Source organism: Erythrolamprus reginae, chromosome 1 (assembly GCF_031021105.1).
Source record: "Erythrolamprus reginae isolate rEryReg1 chromosome 1, rEryReg1.hap1, whole genome shotgun sequence".
Lineage (NCBI taxonomy): Eukaryota > Metazoa > Chordata > Lepidosauria > Squamata > Dipsadidae > Erythrolamprus > Erythrolamprus reginae.
In genome coordinates, this window is record NC_091950.1 from 89805767 (window position 1) to 89828192 (window position 22426).

The following is a 22426-nucleotide window of genomic DNA, read 5'->3' on the forward strand; positions in this document are numbered from 1 at the left end:
CTCTGTAAGTCTGTAAAGTAGTTCTTAACAAGCACTTTAATATCCTCAATGTCTAATATCATATTGCCAAAGCTACCATTCACCAGATTATAATCTGAAATAATCCTTTTCTTTCACCTTTTTTTCTTTCAACTTTCAAGTTCACTCCAAGTTTACAGCTCCAACAGATAAGATGACAATTTTGTTTTGCTTTTTCAAAATCCAAGGCCAACAGCTGTTCAAATATCCACAAAGATCCTCCACAGCAATAATTCCCCAAACCGGCAGGTGGCACCCCCATCAGAAGAAAAAAATCAGCAAAAATTTCCACCCCAACCCTCCGCCCCAAAACATTCCCCCAAAAAGGTGGTAGCGTCCATGGGTCAGCACTGATAGAATCAGCTCCCTGATGTTACCAGCAGTTTGCTACCGGTCCAGAATAATCAGTCCAAACCAGGAGGAACCCACCTCTGCTATAGGACAGTTTGCCCAGGTAAGTTATTCCCAGCCCTCCTTAATTACCGTAGGTGAAAACCAGTTTTAACAATAATTTGTAAACCCTTCCCAATGAGAAATGCCAAAGTACTTAATCATCAATATATAACTGTGCATCCTTTAAAAAGCCTTTTACTTCATCAACTCATAGAGAGAAGACTCAAAATGTTCAAATGACTTATTTAGAAATTTGTTCATATCGGGTCCAAAGAGGAATAGAAATAACCCAGTGGACATGTCTACATTTATTGAGAAAAGCAAATATTTACTACAAAAGGCCATCTATAGGGACTGCTAGCAACACAAGTCACCCTCTCCCTAAAATTTTTTTTTTTAAAAAAAAAATCTTAGAATTAGAAAGTAAATACTGTTGATAAATAAGCCTGACTAGGTCTACCATTCTATTCCATGTTTGATCCCCAAGCTCCACCCACATTCCAAAGGAAACACCATTTACAGTTGCTTGGTATAGAATCCTCTTTGTCTTTGTGACGGACATTTTGTTTACAGCCTTATAAACTTGTTCCTAGATTCTCATCAGTTGCTGGGGCCTTCCTACTCTGAATTGAAATGTCAGAAAGTGTGTTTTGTATTTTAAGGGAATCCTTTCTTTGCCAAAGAGTATGGATATTCAACTTCCCTGGCTGTTAATGACATTCTTGATGAATTTCCTGACTGACACTTCCTCTCAGAAACCTCCTTGGGGCCTTATTTATGCTTCTTCTGAAATAACCATCCCAAAGTTATTAACATTCAAATCTGGACAAGAGCAATCTAACAATATGACCTACTTGTTTCAAATTGAGGGGAGGAATCTTGTAATGCACCTTAGGCAGAAAAAAGGCTTAATCCCCAAGCATCTGCCCATCTTCACTTATAGTAAGGATGGGGATCTTCAGCTAGATTATCCATTCTTCAGGGATGACTGTTACTATGTTGGTGTGGTAGAGGATGAGCCCTTCTCTCTGGCAATCATCAGCACTTGCTCTGGGGGACTGAGAGGCCTACTGCAATTTCATAATAAGGTTTATGAAATAGAGCCACTTTCAGAATCCACTACATTTCGACATGCTGTCTTTCGATTAGAAGAAAAGGAGGGAGTCATTGCAATGATGTGCGGCTTCACACAGGAAGAGCAAAGACATCAAGAAGCCATCACCCCAAATTCTGACAAAAAACCAGATGAAAGCATCCCTAAAGCAAACTGGTGGTCCCACGAGAGGTATGCAGAGATTGCTATTGTGATTGATCATGAACGGTTTTTGAAATTTGGCAAAAATGAAACTCTTACTGCTATAAATATTTTGGATATTGTCTACATTGCAAACATACTGTATGAGCCTCTTTCTGTTCATTTGTCTATTGCTGGACTAGAAATATGGTCTGAAAGAAATCTTATATCAATTCATGATAACATCTTTGACACACTTGAAGAATTCAGTAATTGGAGAAGAGACTCATTACTTGCTCATCTACCAAATGATGCTGGTCACTTCTTTATATTTAAGAAGTTTGGTCGTACAGTAGGATTAGCATACTTAGGAGCGATTTGTGATGATAACAGAGGAACAGCTGTTGAATCATATGTTACTTCCAGTTTGTACCATATTTCTAACACATTTGTCCATGAACTAGGACATAACCTTGGCATGAAACATGACACAAAACACTGCGTGTGTGATCGACCAAAATGCATTATGGCCCCAGCACAAGTAATAACCGATAAGTTTAGCAACTGCAGTTATATAGATTACTTCAAACAAAAAAATTTGAACTGTTTGTTAATTCCACCAGACCATAATAAAATATTTAAATTCAAATTCTGTGGGAACAAAGTAGTAGATAATGGAGAGCAATGTGACTGTGGTACCAAAGCTGAATGCGAGTTGGATCCATGTTGTCGATCTAACTGTATGTTACATTTAGGGGCCACTTGTGCTTTTGGACAGTGTTGTACCAAGTGTCAGTATGAAGTTGCTGGAACAGTCTGCCGAAATAAGACTAGCAATTGTGATCTCCCCGAGTACTGCAATGGAGTTTCTGGGAGATGTCCGAAAGATGTTTACGTGCAAGATGGTGCCCCGTGCAATGATGGTGCATATTGTTATAATGGGAATTGCAATACTCATGATAGACAATGCAAAGCCATTTTTGGCAGTGAAGCAACAGTTGCTTCAGAACGTTGCTTTAGAGAAATGAATACTCAAGGTGATCGGTTTGGCAACTGTGGCCTTATACATGGAATTTATAACAAATGTACACCTAAGAATATTCTATGCGGTCGTATCCAGTGTGACAATGTGAAAAGCTTGCCCTCTTTGGAGGATCACACCACCATAGTTCAAACTTCCAAGGGCAATAAACAATGCTGGGGAACTGATTACCACACTGGGATGAAGATCATTGATATCGGAGCAGTGAGAAATGGCACTCCTTGTGGCAATGGCATGATGTGTATTAACAGGGAGTGTGTTAACGTGTCCCTTTTGAGATACAATGGAGATTGCAATGTCAAAAAGTGCCATAATCATGGAATATGCAACAATTTAATGCATTGTCACTGTGAGAAAGGCTGGGCTCCTCCAGACTGCAGAGAGGAAGGTAACGGTGGCAGTATGGACAGTGGCCCGCCATTTCTGTATAAACATGAGACACTTCATACAAAAATTAAAATCATCTTAGCAATTGTATTTCCTCTTTGTGGACTTATCCTTTCCGGTGCCTATTTTAGGTACCAAATTGTACATAGGACCAGAGAACCTGAGGAAAGAGTTAGACAGCAGGACTGAAAAGTGGGAAAACCCCCCCCCAAACCTCATAATAAGTAACAGAAATGAACCAAGGTTCAATATGTCAAATCTTTAACAAGATAATATTGGATAATATTAAGCAAAGAGACTAGTATCTTGTTCAGTAAGCATTGGCATCTGTAGGGACGTCAACAGAAGTCAGACTGATGTCACCAGCATGGTACCCCCATGATTCAACCCTGGTGCTTCTCTATGTGAATTGTGAATTTTTATGCCTGCCTCAAAAGGGCCTAACATGTGGTGGCACATTGCAGTGTTGTTTTTCTCATTCTGGGGAAAAGCAACAACTTCCTGTTTCCTGCCATTTAACTTGCCTATAATTTCATTCTCCTTTCAAAAGCCCGAATGTTTTGTTCCACGGCTTTTGTCCCCAGTTTGGACCGGACTCTCAAAAAGGCTAAGAAAGCATTGGAGTGAAATGCATATGACTAAAAAAGATAATGACTCCTGTGTGGAAGAAGATACTATGGCTCTTTTCTTGGCTTCTCTGAACTGCTGGACTTTCTTTGTTTGAAAACCTCCTCTCCGTGTGTTCAATCCAATGAGGTGAAGAAATCCCAACTTTGGTGTGCAAAACTCTGATTGTTTTGTGATGTAACTGCTGGATAAACATGTAGGAAAAGCCAGAGCTAGGGGAAAAGATGCTTCTTTACATTATTCTGGGAGTTCGGCATCCTTGCCTCTGACAGCACATGAATCTTTCTAGGCATACTTCTAAATTCGGTCTCAAGAGATATCTTCATGACTTAACATGAAAGAATTAATAAAGAACACTGAGATCCATCATGAAACAATCCATTTCAATTCATTTTTTTGAGATTTTAGAAGTCCTGTCAGATAATTTTTTGTGTGTTGGTGAGAGATGACTGAAGGTGACAATTGATGGGGAAACTGGGAGATGTAGGGAGAGGGGCTGTAGATGCATTAGAATTACAGCTCCCCAAACCCCCAAATATCTAATTCTAATGTCTGTATTCCCCCCAACCCCCAATTTCTCCTACAGTCTTCTCAGTCTCATTTTCATCCTGGAAGAGAGACACAGATGCTTAGCCCTAGTGAAGAATTAGTGTGTGTACTTGGGCGGCCACATAATGTGTTTAATAAATTTAATTAATAAATAAATACAGCATCAGAACATTTGAGAACTAACTTAGATATTTCGGAGAAGCAACATTCAAAGTACCACTTTAGGAAAGTTATTTTTCAGGGAATTCAATCAATTGGGCTTTTGATTACCTGTGTTCTGGCTTGTAAGTTTCGTCTCAATGTGACATGAAAAATTAAAAGTCAGATGAAGTCCAGCAAAGGAATAGGAACATAACAATAATTCTGGTATTCTTAATGAATTAATTTAATTCTATTTTGAAGCAAATTGATTTGAAATTATCAACTTCCAGATAAGGTAGAGACTGGAATATAGTTAAAATAAGATTTTAAACTTCAAACATTAACATAAGATGCAAGCTATACGTTTAACCCAATGCCTCACATTTCTCTGAATGATGGAACATCACAGTATGTACTATGTATGTGTTCTCAGTAACCTAGGGAATAATAACGTATCACCACTTTAGATCCCTCCTAAAGATGTGTGTTGCAAATGTCAGTTTTTTCAGTACTGGTTTTTGTTTTTGTTTTAAAGATGAAGAAATTGTGAAGTACTATACCTTCTAATAGTGTAAATTACATATTTATAATTATCTATGAATAGTAATGCAAAACCTTCTCCTAAATAAATATTTCAGGTTGCCTTCTGATACAAATCTGTTCTGTTATAATTTCTGTGTTTCTTTCTTAAGAATAATTAATTTGCACAGATTAAGGATTTTTTTCAGTTTCTGTTGTATTTCTTTATACTTGATACTTTTGTTTTTGTTGCATTAGAACAAGATTGGAACTGAAGTAAATGTTAATCCATTAATCCATCTATTCATTCAGTTGTCTAGAGAATCATTTCAGTCTTAGAATTCTATTATCTCAATCCTGCTGGAGAAGTCCAGAAAAAAACAACAATAGACCAATATCATCATAAATAAACAAGCACCAAAGTAATAGTTTTGGGAACCTTGCGTTATCCAATTTCTATTCTATAGCCTGTATATTATTTAGAGCAGTGCTTTCCAAACCTCTTCCTTCATTACTCATTATCCACTTATCAGAAAGTTTTACTGAACTTTGAGGTTTAGATGTAAGTCCTTTCTTTAAGCACTTTGTAACTTCAAATAATTGTTGAATGAATGGTCATAACTCATGTCAAATCACCATTAGCAATTTCATTGATTTTCATCGTAATGAAATAAGTTGAGAGATTTTCCAATATACATGGCAATCTTCTAAGTCAACTTAAATGTCCCCATTCTGATCAGTAATGAGTCCATGTGTTGTTACCCAAAGGAAAAAACATTTACCCAATTTTGGGTAATTTATTCAGGTTTGAGAAGCACAGACTTTGAGCATTTGTTTAATGCATTATTTATTATGTTTAGTTTTTCTTTATCTTTTAATTGATTCCAATTATGCCAACCAAATGCTTTTACTATGCAACAGGGACACGTTTTAAGTAGAAAATGGATATGAAATGCCTTATAAAACTGTAAGTTGTTAAGGGTATATAAAGTTATATTAGTCATACATAACTTTAGAATTACTAGTTATTCAAAATTTATTAGCTATTCATCTGCATTGTCTTTTATTCTTCTCTACTACATTTCCTTTTCTCTTTTAAATGTGTACTTACTGTGTATCAGAACTATTTTCCTCCCCCCCCCCTTTAAATAATAATATAATTAAAATGTTAGGGAAGTGCCCGAAGTCTTCAACTCAGAAATGGTAGCAATATCAATATGGGTGTAAATAACATGCACTCTCCACTCCATGTGGTCAGCTACCCAGAACTTCAAGCCCATGTGGTCCTGTTGACCATTAAACCATCCTTCCAAGCAGCCTCCATGTTTCCAGTTTCTTTCTCTCCACTTGGAACTGAACCCAGAGGGCAATTTCTTTCAACAGTGTTTTTACCACATTTAACACTCTGCTTCTAAACTTATGTTTGCTACTATCACTGTTTTTGGGCTCATGCCTGACTTGATATTCAGACTCTTTTACAATAGCTCTTTTACATTTAACTCAGGTTAAAAAACAACAACCAAAACTCTGTCTTTATTCTAACTGCAGAAGCCTACATTGTTAAGTAATGCATATCCAAAGAAACTCAATTACACAAGCCTCGTTTTGTTGTAAGACTTGTAAAACCTTCTTAGAAAGGTGGCTTCTCTTGATATAACTGTTATAAAGTTACCCACAATGGTCCATTACATAACCAGTATTCTAGTAGAGATACTTATGAGACTAAATCCTTCCTTTCTTAGAGATGCACTATACCAGGCTCCTCTTCTAATCTGCAGGAGATAAGAAGCATGCAACTTCATTTAGAGAGGTATGTGAGCGTTCTCTCTGGAAAAAGGCAATTTTGATTTCAAAGAATTGCCACAGAAAAATAATATATGTAACCATTTGGCAAGTGCAGTTTTTTCATGATTGTCTGGAGTGCTGGAGGGGAGAGAAAATAACAAAATATGTCAAAATACTAATTCTGAGATTTCCTCCCTTCCCTCCAACTTTTAGCTAAAATGCAGAAAGTGAGGACTGTATTGTAGCACAGTACCACCATTTCTTTACTTACTTACTTACTTATTTTGTCAAGTACGTATTGGTAGTATACAAAGATATAACAATGTTTATATACATGATACTAGTACATTAGGACAGGGGATGGTACACCTATGTACGCCCCTTAGTAACCACAGTGACGAGTGCACTTAAAGTAAACCTATGCTACGATATAAGTTTCGCTGATCACGTGTTATCGAATTCACTATCATAATATCCCCCCCCCAAAAAAGGATTTTGTAAGAAGAGCAATTCAAACTAGAATTAAAATTTTGTAGGGTAGAAACCAGCATATTAATTCACACCCTTGACTATTAGTCATTCAAAACCCCAAATTTCTCAAGATTAAGTCATTTTATCCATTCAAATAAAAAATATTAATTATAACCATTCAATGTATTCATAGATATAATCCATTATATATTAGAAAAAAGTCTAATAGTCTTCAGAGGGGGGTGGCAAATAAATAAAAGTCATTATATAATAAGCAAATAATGATCAAATAATCAAATAGCAATCAACCATCTATCATTATTATTCATTATACTGTATATTCCCCTCTAATATTACTGACAGGTGATTTTAAATTTATTTCAACAGATCGAATTAATGCCAATTTAAAATATAATATAATAGTATTTTCCCAAAATGACCACTTCATTGTATAATTAGTTACTTTTAAATAATTATATTAGATTTAAATTCTTAAAAGAAAAAAATTATTCATTATGAATACCAATGTTAATTATCATCAGCAACTATAATTTCAAGTAAACATTAATCATTCAAAATCCCAAATTTCCTAAGATTAACTCATTTCGACTTCCGGTCTGGAAGAGACCGCAGCGGAGCCTCCTTGGCAGGGCTCTGCCTCGAGGCTCCTTCAACCTCTCCGAAGGTCGCGGTTTGCGATCGGATCGGGTCTGGATGGCCCGATCCTAGAACAGGGGGCTCCCCTCTGTCCGAGGAGCCATCGCCGAAGCTCCGGAGACAGCGGTTTGCCCCGCAGCTTCGGAAAAGGGAGAACCGATCCTCCCCCAAGAGGATCGGCCAGTGCGATCTCTCCAAACCCAGCGGGAAGCAAGGAAAAGACAAAAGAAAGTGAAGACAACTTGCAGCATATCTTAACTGAAAAGGAATACAGTAAACAAGAAAACCCAAGGTAAAAACTTATTGTTTCATGCCTAAAAACGGAAGATTGGATCATTGTAAAAGTTACAAGTGAAAGGGTTTTTTTCAACAAGGTGAAAGGGAAAGTTATTGAGAACTTGTATCCAACCGCAAGTAATAGCCGGATCTAATTTCTTTTCACTTTCGTTTATAACTTGAACTTTGAATCTTTAAATTTTTGAGCTATTAAAAATATTGAAGGATTAATAAAACAATTCAAATTTGACATGATTTTAAAAAAGATTTAATTTCCAAAGATGAATAGAATTTGGGATTTCTAAACTATCAGCAAACACTGTATCCCGGGCTCTAACTTCAACAGCGGAGGGATAAAGAACACCGTTACTGCTTTCCTTTTTCTGTTCTTTCTGACAATAACAAAATGAAATAAACTATCAATTTGAAAATAAATGGAAAATAAAATCAATTGATATATTAATGCTACAAGAACATATTTAGCCTTTGTTTGGTTGCTTGTTTTTTGGATTATTACCCTTGAATTACTTGCTGATTGCCTGTGGATTATTTGTGAAGACTTTCATCCTACCTGCCTGGCACTGTGAAGCATAAACTGACTCCATTTTAAGCCCTAAACAACGGAGAATTTGTCTGCATATGTTTTGTGACTGTGAAACACCAACTGACTCCATTTTAAAATAAAAGAAAATCATAAATTTGACTTTGCTTTGAATTGGAAAATTGGAACTATATAGAAATAACTACACAGAAGCTTATTTTCTGCCATTACTGAATCTACAATATCTTTTATTAACAAAGACCACCTGATCTATAAGAAGATTATAAGTATATAATATCTATATTTTGTTCCTTAAATTAATTCCTCTCTTTTTTCCTCTTTTTGTAGTGCTGTTTTACTGTTGTTTTTAAAAGTATATGCATTGTTAACAAACCTTGGTTTCCTGCTCTACTTTAACTAAACTAAATTAAAAACCCCTTTTTTTCTTTTTGTTGTTTCTCTCTCCCACAAGACAGCGTTTCTCTGTTATTTTTTCCCCTTTTCCTTCATCTCTCTCTCCTTACATTTATTTTTCTTATCTCCTCTCTTTAAACAAAGTATTATACTCTTTATCCTTTTTTTTCTTCCTTTTTGGTTTTTTAAATTTAAAGTTAAATGGAAATTTATAGTGAATTTTATTAGTAATTTGATTAACATATTTGTGGTTTTTACTAGGTAATAACATATTGCTATCTATTAAGGGAAACTGGTTATAAAGTGTATTGGACAAGTTTATTGAACAAATTTGGGATTTATAGTGGTTTTCTTCTTTTCACTAAATACAAATTGATAGTAATTTCAAATTTGAAAATGTCAAGCACTTCAACCTATGTTAAAATAGTTAAAAAACAAGCAGCAGCTGCAATTTCTTCTCCACAAGGCTCGCCTCATCCTTCCCCGACGCATCAAGTTTTATCTGTAACTATGTCTACCAAGGAGAAGGACAAAGAAAAACCGCAGCAGCCTACTCTGATAACAATACAAGAAACTTTAAAAGCAATGCAGGACTTTATGTTTAAATCCCAAGAGGATGCAGCCCAACAACAAGAGGCTATAAAGGATGAGGCAACACAACAAAGAGAAGCCATAAAATCAGACTTGGCGGAATTTAAAACAGAGATGGCTGACCTGAAAGCAGACATGGGAGAGGTGAAGGCGCAGATGAAGGAAATGCAACAAACTCTACAGGAAAGTGAAGATCGCGTTAAAAAAGTTGAAGAAAAGACTGCTAAAATTGAAAAGAGAATGGATTACTTCGAAGGCAAAGCTGACTCACGATACAGAAGATATGATGAATCAATCACTCACCTTGAGATGCAACGTGCTTCATATGGGCTACGATTTCAGAATATAATAGAAGAAAAAGATGAAGACTTAAAGATGACTATGGCTGAGACTATTGGAGGAATACTCCAGGTTGACCCTACAGAAATATTAAAAGAAATCTATGAAGTTTTCAGAATTTCAAATAGCTACATTCGTCGCCACAATCTCCCGAGAGAGATCCATATCAAGTTTGCAAGAAAGACTTTGCGAGATGACATACTGCATTGGGCAAGAACTTCTAAACTACAACACAAAGGATTTGAAATTAAAATACTAAAACAAGTCCCAAGAGGTGTCAGAGAAAGTAGAAGAGATTATCATTTTCTAACCAGAATTTTGATTAAAGAAAATATAACTTTTCGCTGGCTTATTCCAGAAGGGATAGCATTGACCTGGCGTTCCAGAAGATATAAGCTGGAAAACTTGGAGCAAGCAACGGATTTCTTTGAAAACAGCGGCATAAGTCATCTGGATCAATCAGCAAATCAACAAACTGCCCAACAGCAACCAACACAACAGCAACCTGTGAAAGAACTAGCAATTCAGCAGGTGCAGGACATGGAGGCTGCAGCTCTGATAGTAGAGCAGGACCAAGGCGCTAGAAGAGTTCAACCTCAGCGCGAAACTAAAAAACCAAATAAATGACAACAAGTAAGGACTTAAAGATCTTTTCTGTTAATGTGAATGGACTTAATGAACCAAGAAAAAGGAAACAATTTTTTTCTAAAATCAGAAATCAAAATGCTCAAATAGTAATACTACAAGAAGTGCATATTAAAAAAAGTAATCAGAAATTATTATTAAATCCCAAAATTGGAAAAATGTATGCTGCATTAGCAGACCAAAAAAAAAAAGAGGAGTAGTGATGTATGTTGAAAATTCTATAAATTCCAAGCAAATATATAAGGATGACGAAGGTAGAATTTTGATTGTACAAGTTGACATTGAACCTAGACATTTGGTATTTGTTTCGATTTATGCCCCTAATGAAGATCAAATGACATTTTATAAAAAATTGCATCAAGTAATAACAGAGTTAAAAATTGAAAATATGTTAATAATTGGTGATTTTAATGCTATTACAAACAGACAATTGGATCACTCGGGGGGGGACAACAAAAGTAAGAAGAGAAGTAAGAACTTATTGCCTAGTACTTTCCAGAAAATGAAAGTGGAATTACTATTAAATGACATTTGGAGGGAAAGACATCCTCACAAGAGACAATACACTTTTTACTCCAACCCCCACAAAATTTGGACAAGAATAGACATGGTATGGGCTTCAAAAATAATTGCTGAACAAATAAAAGAGTTCGAGATAGATGTTAATATCTGGGCTGATCACAATCCTGTGGTAGTTCATATGAGAACTAAAAATAAACAGGTTAATTGGCGGATGAATAGAAATATTTTGAAAGATAAGAAATACAAGGATTGGATTGAAAAAGAATTAAAAATATTTTTTGAAATTAATAAAAACTTAGATACTACTCCACAAAATTTATGGGATACAGCTAAAGCATACATTAGAGCAGTGATTTTCAACCTTTTTTGAGCCGCGGCACACTTTTTACATTTACAAAATCCTGGGGCACACCACCAACCAAAATGACACAAATCTAATAAATAAATAAATAAATAAATAAATAAATACATACATACATACATACATACATACATACATACATACATACATAAATAACCCCCTCATATATATAATCCCATGTAACATCCCCTTATAAATACAGTCAATCATCAATCATCCCTCCTGAAATTTATACCGCTGTCTCATTTCTGGGTACTTCTCCTGTCTTTCCCCCTTTTCTCTCTCATGTTTCTCATTTCTCTCTCTTCCTCCCTTTTTCCCTCATTCCTTCTCCCTTTCACTTCTCCTCTTTTTCCATCCCTTTCTCTCTCCCCCCCTTATGTGTGTGTATGTATACACACTCCAACCATTTCCAAAACCAGGTGAGGGCTGGGGTTTAATTCTCTTTTATTCTTTTCAAAAACAGGTGAGGGCTGGGTTTTTTTTCTTATTATTTGGGTGCTTTTTACCATATGCTTCAAGAATCACCTCTCTCTCTCTCTTGTTTCTCTCTCCTCTCATTCTCTGCCTCAATCATTTTCTCATTTCTCCTCCCCTTTTTGTTCTCATTTCTCTCTCTCTCTCCTTTCCTCTTCCTGTCTCTCTTGCTATCTTTTTTTCTCTCTCTCTCTTGCTTTCTTTCAGTATCTCTTGCTATCTCTTTTTCTCTCTTGCTTTTCTTCTCTCGTGCTTTTTCTTGTTCTTTCTCTCTCTCTGTTGCTCTCTCTCATTCTCTTATTTTCTCTCTCTCTCTCTTTTCTTTCTCTCTCTCTTAGTCTCTCTCTCTCTTGTTCTCTCTTATTTTCTTTCTCTCTCTTTCATGCTTTCTCTCTCTTGTTCTTTATCACTCTCTCTCTCTCTGTTGCTCTCTCTCGTTCTCTCTCTTCCTTTCTTCTCTGTGGAGGCCAGCGAAGGTTTCCCTTAGTTTGAATGTTCCAAGCAAGCAGCCCCTTTACTGACAGCCGGGACGGGACTGTGAGAGGGGTGGGCATTCCCACAGCGCTTGGAGCGGCTAGCGGCCGGATCGCCAGCACCGCTGCAGCCACCGCTGTGGAAGAAGCCGCACCCCAAAAAAGCCAGAGAGAAGGAAGGATCGGGCGGGCGGGGACAGGCACAAGTGGAAGCCTCAGCCCTGGAGCCCCCTCGCGCCCATGGCTTCTCGTCGATGTCTCTGCCTGCCCGATCCGCTGGAGTGATAATAGCAGCGGCGGGCAGGAGCCCCCCCCCGCTATTCCCACCGCCGCCACCGCTATTAGCACTCCCGCAGATCGGGCAGGCAGAGGCATCGATGAGAAGCCATGGGTGCGAGGGGGCTCCAGGGCTGAGGCTTCCACTTGCAGGCCCCCCCCATTCCCGCCGCCGCCGCTATTAGCACTCCCGATGCCATTGCCACCGTGGGGAGGCAGGGGCAGCCACGGCTCCCTTTACTCCTACTGCCGCACCTCCCTGCCCCTGCCTCCCCACGGTGCCTCCGGCCAAACGCGCCTCTGGCTTCTCCGCCCTGCCCCATTGCCCGCCCACTCTCCTCCGCCGCCGCCTCCTGCCTTGGGGCGAGGAGTCCGGGACTGTGTGGCTTTGCGCCATGAAGAGAAAACGGCAGCAGGGAAAAGTCGGCCGTTTTCTCTTCATGGCGCAAAGCCACACAGTCCCGGACTCCCGGCCAAACGCGCCCCTGGCTTCTCCCCCCTGCCCCATTGCCCGCCCGATCCGCCCACTCTCCTCCGCCGCCTCTCGCCGTGGCACACCTGACGGTGTGTCGCGGCACACCAGTGTGCCGCGGCACACCGGTTGGGAAACGCTGCATTAGAGGATTAACGATATCTTACACAGCAAAATATAACAAGGAAAATAAAATAAAATATGAACAATTAATAAATGAATTAAAACAATTAGAATCTTTATCACAACAACATATAAAGAATAGAGATTTGAAAACAGAAATGAGTGTAATCAAACATAAAATTAGATTGATAGAACAAAATCAAATAGCTGAAAAGATAAAAAGAGCTAAACAACATTATTTTGAACATGCGAACAAACCAGGCAGATGGTTAGCATATAAACTTAGAAAACAGAGGCAATCAAAACTTATTAAAAAACTAGAGGACAATGACGGTATAATAAAATATGACACAGAAGGAAAAGCAGATATTGTGAATACTTTTTTTTTAAAGAACTATACACAAAAGATGTTATTAGCGAAGATGAAGTTTTTAATTACTTAGAACATTCAAAATTACCACAAATAACAGAAGACCAACAGAATATTATGGATGGACCAATAACAATGGAAGAACTTTTAACAATAATTAAAAAACAAAAAAATAACAAAGCAACTGGCCCTGATGCTATACCGGCAGAATGGTACAAAATAGAAAATGAAATAATAAGAAATAATATGTTAGAAATTTTTAATGAATGTAGACTTGAGGGTAAAATTCCTAAATCTTGGTCAGAATCATTAACAACTTTAATTCATAAGCCGGGTACGGCACCAGAAAAAATAAAAAACTATAGGCCTATATCATTATTGAATGTGGATTATAAGATTTTTACTGCTATATACGCGGACAGACTCAAAAGAGTTATAAATGGAATAATACATCAAGATCAAAATGGTTTTTTACCAGGCAGACAAATTAAAAATAATCTTAGAATTGTCATAAACACGTTAGAATATTATGAGCAACACCCAGGGAAAATATTATCTTTAATGTTCTTAGATGCTCAAAAAGCTTTTGATAATCTTAACTGGATATTTATAAAAATGCAATTAAATAAAATGAAATTTGGCTCAAAATTTGTTAATTTAATAGATGCCATTTACTCAAAACAAACAACGAACATAATATTGAATAATGAACAATTAACAACACTTGAGATAAGCAAGGGAGTCCGCCAAGGTTGTCCTATATCACCGTTGCTATTTATTATGGCCTTGGAGACTTTATTAATTAAAATAAGAACAGACCATAAAATAAAAGGCCTAACCGTAGGTGATGAGACGTACAAAGTCCAAGCCTTTGCAGATGATTTAACTTTCATAATTGAAGAACCGATTAAGATAGTCCCAATATTAATGCAGACAATAGGACATTACGGAAATGTAGCAGGTTTAAAGATAAATAAAAGTAAAACACAATTCTTAACTAAAAATATGAGTAAAATACAAGAGAACAAATTAGAACATATCTCTGGAATAAAGATTGCTAAAAAAGTAAAATATCTAGGAATTTGGTTAACAGCTAAAACAATAACTATAAAAAATGATAACTATTTAAAATTACTGACAGAAATCAAAAAAGATCTAGAAATCTGGAATAATTTGAAAATATCTTTTTTATGAAGAGTAGCAACAATCAAGATGAATATCTTACCCAAAATTTTATTTCTCTTCCAGGTAATCCCAATAAACCCAGGGGGTACCTTTTTAAAAAAAATTAACAAATATAGTCAAAAAGTTTTTATGGCAAGGGAAAAAAGCAAGAATAAAAATAAATTGTTTAGAAGATATCAAAGAAAGGGGAGGATTTGGACTTCCAAATTGGAAATTATATTATCAGGCGGCCGCCCTAACATGGATTAGAGATTGGATTACTCTAGAAAATAAAAGAATATTAAATTTAGAAGGGTATGATCTTATGCTTGGATGGCACGCCTTCATATGGTATGATAAGGAGAAAAATCACTCATATTTTAAAAGACATACATTAAGGAAATATCTATTAGAAGTTTGGAAAGATATAAGGAAAAATCACTTTTTAACTATTCCAGAATGGCTTGCCCCTCTAGAAGCAATAATACACCCAAAATCCATAAAAGATAAAAAAAATTATACGATATAAAGATTTATTAAATGATCAAATGAAATTAAAATCTAGGATTACATTACAAGATGAAGGGATAATAATAGATTGGTGGCATTATGCCCAGATTCGATCTAGATACCAGAAAGATAAAACACTTTATATTTTTAATAAAAATAAAAATCTGTTAAGCAATTTAATTACTCTTAATCAAACAAAAACAATAGGGAAAATTTTTAAATTCCTTATTGCACATAAAAATATAGAACTGACCCTAAAAGATAATATGATAAGATGGTGCAAAAACATTGGTAAAGAAATAGATATAGATACATGGGAGAAAGTTTGGGTTAATAATTGGAAAATGACTAAATCAGTATCATTAAAAGAAAACCAAATTAAAATGTTTTATAGATGGCATCTCCCACCAAATAGAATAGCAAAAATGTTCCCTAAAACTTTTCCATTGTGTTGGAAATGTAAGAAAGAAATAGGAACCTACTACCATCAATGGTGGACATGTGGTAAAGCTAAAATATATTGGAAGATGATAGAAAAAATAATAAAAGAAACGGTAAAGCAGGAGGTTGAAAACACCCCGGAATTTTATTTATTAGGAATTACCAATCAGACTTACAAGAAAGAAATTTTATATTTAATTATACACATATTAATTGCGGCTAGAATTACGTATGCGCAAAATTGGAAGGGGGAGGAAATCCCCAAAGAAGAAGAAGTTATAGCAAAAGTATTAGATTGCGCTGAAATGGATATGATGACAAGACGTTTAAATGATCAAGAAGATACTAAGTTTTATGAAGCATGGAACAATGTTTATAAATGGATAGATAAGAAAAAATAAGATGTACAATCTATTTTTAGTTAACTTGTATTTGTTTTTACTTGGGTAATACCAATACTAACATTAGTTCAAATTTATTGCTTAATGACTAAGGTAGAATTAGTTTATATATAAGAATTAGTTTATATACAAGTAATATAGTAAGAATTTTGGTTTTATACATATATTAGTAACAATGTGAAAAACCTTAACTCAAATTTAGTAAAAAAAAATTAATATTCAATATATATCTAATTATGTATTCTTTTTCTGTATTTGAATTTATACTTTCAAGATAAGCGGGGAAAATGTATCCCCATTTTGTGTTCAATGTTTGTATGTGTGTCTGTCTATTTTAAGAAAATCAATAAACAATTTTTTTTTAAAAAAAAGATTAACTTATTTCAACCATTACTTATACCTCTTCTTTTTCTTTCTTGTAACAATGCAACTCCATATGCTTCCCCTCTTTCCTTTTTTATGCATAGTAATTGCCTAAATATCCATTCAAATCTCCTTAATCCCTTCCCTCTGCTACTTTGCCTATTCCAATTCATGTATCCTCAACCGTATTCTTTTTTCCCACTGTAAATCCCAGTGTAATAATCATAAAATTCAGTATAATCATAATGCTCAGAGTAATCATTAGTCTGTCAATCTTCAAAGTCTTCTTCCACTGCATCTTTATCACTTTCCAACTCCTCCGCCACCTGCTCCTTCTTTCAAGTCTTCTTTATTTTCTTATTTTTTGTTCCTTAGAATCATATTTTCAAAATATTTACTACACTCAAGAACTTTCTCGACATTTTTCCAATTTTTTCTTCATAGTCCAAAAGGAATCTCTGTAAGTCTGTAAAGTAGTTCTTAACAAGCACTTTAAGATCCTCAATGTCTAATATCATATTGCCAAAGCTACCATTCACCAGATTATAATCTGAAGTAATACTTTTCTTTCACCTTTTTTTCTTTCAACTTTCAAGTAAACAGAAGTTCATTCCAAGTTTACAGCTCCAACAGATAAGATGACAATTTTGTTTTGCTTTTTCAAAATCCAAGGCCAACAGCTGTTCAAATATCCACAAAGATCCTCCACAGCAATAATTCCCCAAACCGGCAGGTGGCACCCCCATCAGAAGAAAAAAATCAGCAAAAATTTCCACCCCAACCCTCCGCCCCAAAACATTCCCCCAAAAAGGTGGTAGCGTCCATGGGTCAGCACTGATAAAGTCAGCTCCCTGATGTTACCAGCAGTTTGCTACCGGTCCAGATGAATCAGTCCAAACCAGGAGGGAACCCACCTCTGCTATAGGACAGTTTGCCCAGGTAAGTTATTCCCAGCCCCCCTTAATTACCGTAGGTGAAAACCAGTTTTAACAATAATTTGTAAACCCTTCCCAATGAGAAATGCCAAAGTACTTAATCATCAATATATAACTGTGCATCCTTTAAAAAGCCTTTTACTTCATCAACTCATAGAGAGAAGACTCAAAATGTTCAAATGACTTATTTAGAAAGATGTTCATATCGGGTCCAAAGAGGAATAGAAATAACCCAGTGGACATGTCTACATTTATTGAGAAAAGCAAATATTTACTACAAAAGGCCATCTATAGGGACTGCTAGCAACACAAGTCACCCTCTCCCTAAAATAATTTTTTTTTATAAAAAGAATCTTAGAATTAGAAAGTAAATACTGTTGATAAATAAGCCTGACTAGGTCTACCATTCTATTCCATGTTTGATCCCCAAGCTCCACCCACATTCCAAAGGAAACACCATTTACAGTTGCTTGGTATAGAATCCTCTTTGTCTTTGTGACAGACATTTTGTTTACAGCCTTATAAACTTGTTCCTAGATTCTCATCAGTTGCTGGGGCCTTCCTACTCTGAATTGAAATGTCAGAAAGTGTGTTTTGTATTTTAAGGGAATCCTTTCTTTGCCAAAGAGTATGGATATTCAACTTCCCTGGCTGTTAATGACATTCTTGATGAATTTCCTGACTGACACTTCCTCTCAGAAACCTCCTTGGGGCCTTATTTATGCTTCTTCTGAAATAACCATCCCAAAGTTATTAACATTCAAATCTGGACAAGAGCAATCTAACAATATGACCTACTTGTTTCAAATTGAGGGGAGGAATCTTGTAATGCACCTTAGGCAGAAAAAAGGCTTAATCCCCAAGCATCTGCCCATCTTCACTTATAGTAAAGATGGGGATCTTCAGCTAGATTATCCATTCTTCAGGGATGACTGTTACTATGTTGGTGTGGTAGAGGATGAGCCCTTCTCTCTGGCAATCATCAGCACTTGCTCTGGGGGACTGAGAGGCCTACTGCAATTTCATAATAAGGTTTATGAAATAGAGCCACTTTCAGAATCCACTACATTTCGACATGCTGTCTTTCGATTAGAAGAAAAGGAGGGAGTCATTGCAATGATGTGCGGCTTCACACAGGAAGAGCAAAGACATCAAGAAGCCATCACCCCAAATTCTGACAAAAAACCAGACAAAAGCATCCCTAAAGCAAACTGGTGGTCCCACGAGAGGTATGCAGAGATTGCTATTGTGATTGATCATGAACGGTTTTTGAAATTTGGCAAAAATGAAACTCTTACTGCTATAAATATTTTGGATATTGTCTACATTGCAAACATACTGTATGAGCCTCTTTCTGTTCATTTGTCTATTGCTGGACTAGAAATATGGTCTGAAAGAAATCTTATATCAATTCATAATAGCATCTTTGACACACTTGAAGAATTCACTAAATGGAGAAGAGACTCATTAGTTGCTCGTCTACCAAATGATGCTGGTCACTTCTTTATATTTAAGAAGTTTGGTGATACAGTAGGATTAGCATACTTAGGAACGATTTGTGATGATAACAGAGGAACAGCTGTTGAATCATATGTTACTTCCAGTTTGTACTTTATTTCTAACACATTTGTCCATGCACTAGGACATAATCTTGGCATGAAACATGACACAAAACACTGCGTGTGTGATCGACCAAAATGCATTATGGCCGAAACACATGTAATAACCGATAAGTTTAGCAACTGCAGTTATATAGATTACTTCAAAAAAAAAAATTTGAACTGTTTGTTAATTCCACCAGACCCTAATAAAATATTTAAATTCAAATTCTGTGGGAACAAAGTAGTAGATAATGGAGAGCAATGTGACTGTGGTACCAAAGCTGAATGCGAGTTGGATCCATGTTGTCAATCTAACTGTATGTTACATTTAGGGGCCACTTGTGCTTTTGGACAGTGTTGTACCAAGTGTCAGTATGAAGTTGCTGGAACACTCTGCCGAAATAAGACTAGCAATTGTGATCTCCCCGAGTACTGCAATGGAGTTTCTGGGAGATGTCCGAAAGATGTTTACGTGCAAGATGGTGCCCCGTGCAATGATGGTGCATATTGTTATAATGGGAATTGCAATACTCATAATAGACAATGCAAAGCCATTTTTGGCAGTGAAGCAACAGTTGCTTCAGAACGTTGCTTTAGAGAAATGAATACTCAAGGTGATCGGTTTGGCAACTGTGGCCTTATACATGGAATTTATAACAAATGTACACCTAAGAATATTCTATGCGGTCGTATCCAGTGTGACAATGTGAAAAGCTTGCCCTCTTTGGAGGATCACACCACCATAGTTCAAACTTCCAAGGGCAATAAACAATGCTGGGGAACTGATTACCACACTGGGATGAAGATCATTGATATCGGAGCAGTGAGAAATGGCACTCCTTGTGGCAATGGCATGATGTGTATTAACAGGGAGTGTGTTAACGTGTCCCTTTTGAGATACAATGGAGATTGCAATGTCAAAAAGTGCCATAATCATGGAATATGCAACAATTTAATGCATTGTCACTGTGAGAAAGGCTGGGCTCCTCCAGACTGCAGAGAGGAAGGTAACGGTGGCAGTATGGAAAGTGGCCCGCCATCTCTGTATAAACATGAGACACCTCATCCAAAAATGAAAATCATCTTAGCAATTATATTTCCTCTTTGTGGACTTATCCTTTCCGGTGCCTATTTTACGTACCAAATTGTACATAGGACCAGAGAACCTGAGGAAAGAGTTAGACAGCAGGACTGAAAAGTGGAAAAAAACCCCCCCAAACCTCATAATAAGTAACAGAAATGAACCAAGATTCAATATGTCAAATCTTTAACAAGATAATATTGGATAATATTGAGCAAAGAGACTAGTATCTTGTTCAGTAAGCATTGGCATCTGTAGGGACGTCAACAGAAGTCAGACTGATGTCACCAGCATGGTACCCCCATGATTCAACCCTGGTGCTTCTCTATGTGAATTGTGAATTTTTATGCCTGCCTCAAAAGGGCCTAACATGTGGTGGCACATTGCAGTGTTGTTTTTCTCATTCTGGGGAAAAGCAGCAACTTCCTGTTTCCTGCCATTTAACTTGCCTATAATTTCATTCTCCTTTCAAAAGCCCGAATGTTTTGTTCCACGGCTTTTGTCCCCAGTTTGGACCGGACTCTCAAAAAGGCTAAGAAAGCATTGGAGTGAAATGCATATGACTAAAAAAGATAATGACTCCTGTGTGGAAGAAGATACTATGGCTCTTTTCTTGGCTTCTCTGAACTGCTGGACTTTCTTTGTTTGAAAACCTCCTCTCCGTGTGTTCAATCCAATGAGGTGAAGAAATCCCAACTTTGGTGTGCAAAACTCTGATTGTTTTGTGATGTAACTGCTGGATAAACATGTAGGAAAAGCCAGAGCTAGGGGAAAAGATGTTTCTTTACATTATTCTGGGAGTTCGGCATCCTTGCCTCTGACAGCACATGAATCTTTCTAGGCATACTTCTAAATTCGGTCTCAAGAGATATCTTCATGACTTAACATGAAAGAATTAATAAAGAACACTGAGATCCATCATGAAACAATCCATTTCAATTCATTTTTTTGAGATTTTAGAAGTCCTGTCAGATAATTTTTTGTGTGTTGGTGAGAGATGACTGAAGGTGACAATTGATGGGGAAACTGGGAGATGTAGGGAGAGGGGCTGTAGATGCATTAGAATTACAGCTCCCCAAACCCCCAAATATCTAATTCTAATGTCTGTATTCCCCCCCCACCCCCAATTTCTCCTACAGTCTTCTCAGTCTCATTTTCATCCTGGAAGAGAGACACAGATGGTTAGCCCTAGTGAAGAATTAGTGTGTGTACTTGAGCGGCCACATAATGTGTTTAATTAATTTAATTAATAAATAAATACAGCATCAGAGCCAGGGCCACCATCAGGAATTTTGGGGCCCCATACAGCCTAAGTGTCTGCCCCCCTCCGCCATTTAAAAACTATTTTAAGTCGCCAAGCCACTCCATCCCCCGGGGATCATTTCCCGCTTCACGCCAAGCGAGGCAGTCTCATAGGCCAGTGTTTCCCAACCTTGGCAACTTGAAGATATCTGGACTTTAACTCCCAGAATTCCCCAGCCAGCAAACGCTGGCTGGGGAATTCTGGGAGTTGAAATCCAGATATCTTCAAGTTGTCAAGGTTGGGAAGCACTGCCATAGGCTATTTCAGGAACTGGGTTAAGCCGATTGTGTGGAATCGTCCATGAGAAAGAAAGAAGTGGGAGTGACGAGGGAAAGAAAGATCCTCCTGGCATCGATCAGGCGGAGGGAGGCTTATTTATGGCTCCTTGGCACTTCTCCCTTCTTGGAAGAGGCCTTGTTGACAAAACCATGTGCTTTCTAGCGAGGGGAGAGGGGAGGGGGATCCCACACCCGGCAGCCACCGGCGAGGAGCTGGAAAGGACGAGGGGAGAGAAAAAGCAGGGTACCAGCAGTCAGGCAGGTGTCTTGAGAGGGCACTCCCATCTGGAAGGAAGGGAAGAAAGGTGAGGGCGAGCTATGAAGGAAGGAGGGAGGGAGGAAGGGAGGAAGGAAGGAATGGTAAAAGGGGCGATCAAGAGAGGAATGGGTGAATGAATGGACGGAGGGTGGGAAGGAAGGAAGGAAAGAGGGAAGGGACAGGAACAGAGGAAGGGTGCAAAGGAAGCAAGGAAAGGTGTGAAAGGGGAGAGTAAGAGAGGAAGGAGTGAAAGAAGGGAATGAGGGAGGAAAGAAGGGAGGAAGGAGAAGGAAAGCAAGAAATGGAGGGAGGGAAGGAAGGAAAGAAAGAAAGAAAGAAAGAAAGGGGGAAGGGACAGGAACAGAAGAAGGAAGCAAGGAAACTTAT

General features: G+C 37.3%; 2 protein-coding genes across 2 annotated transcripts; both read left to right on the forward strand.

The window, feature by feature from the left end:
* Positions 1 to 1097: 1097 nt before the first annotated feature.
* Positions 1098 to 3263, forward strand: LOC139161942 (disintegrin and metalloproteinase domain-containing protein 20-like). Its single transcript, XM_070741800.1, has one exon. The coding sequence runs from the start codon at positions 1098 to 1100 to the stop codon at positions 3261 to 3263; it is 2166 nt and encodes a 721-aa protein (XP_070597901.1).
* Positions 3264 to 18147: 14884 nt separating this feature from the next.
* On the forward strand, positions 18148 to 20313 carry LOC139161991 (disintegrin and metalloproteinase domain-containing protein 20-like). Its single transcript, XM_070741928.1, has one exon. It carries the CDS (start codon positions 18148 to 18150, stop codon positions 20311 to 20313), a length of 2166 nt encoding a protein of 721 aa, XP_070598029.1.
* Positions 20314 to 22426: the final 2113 nt, after the last annotated feature.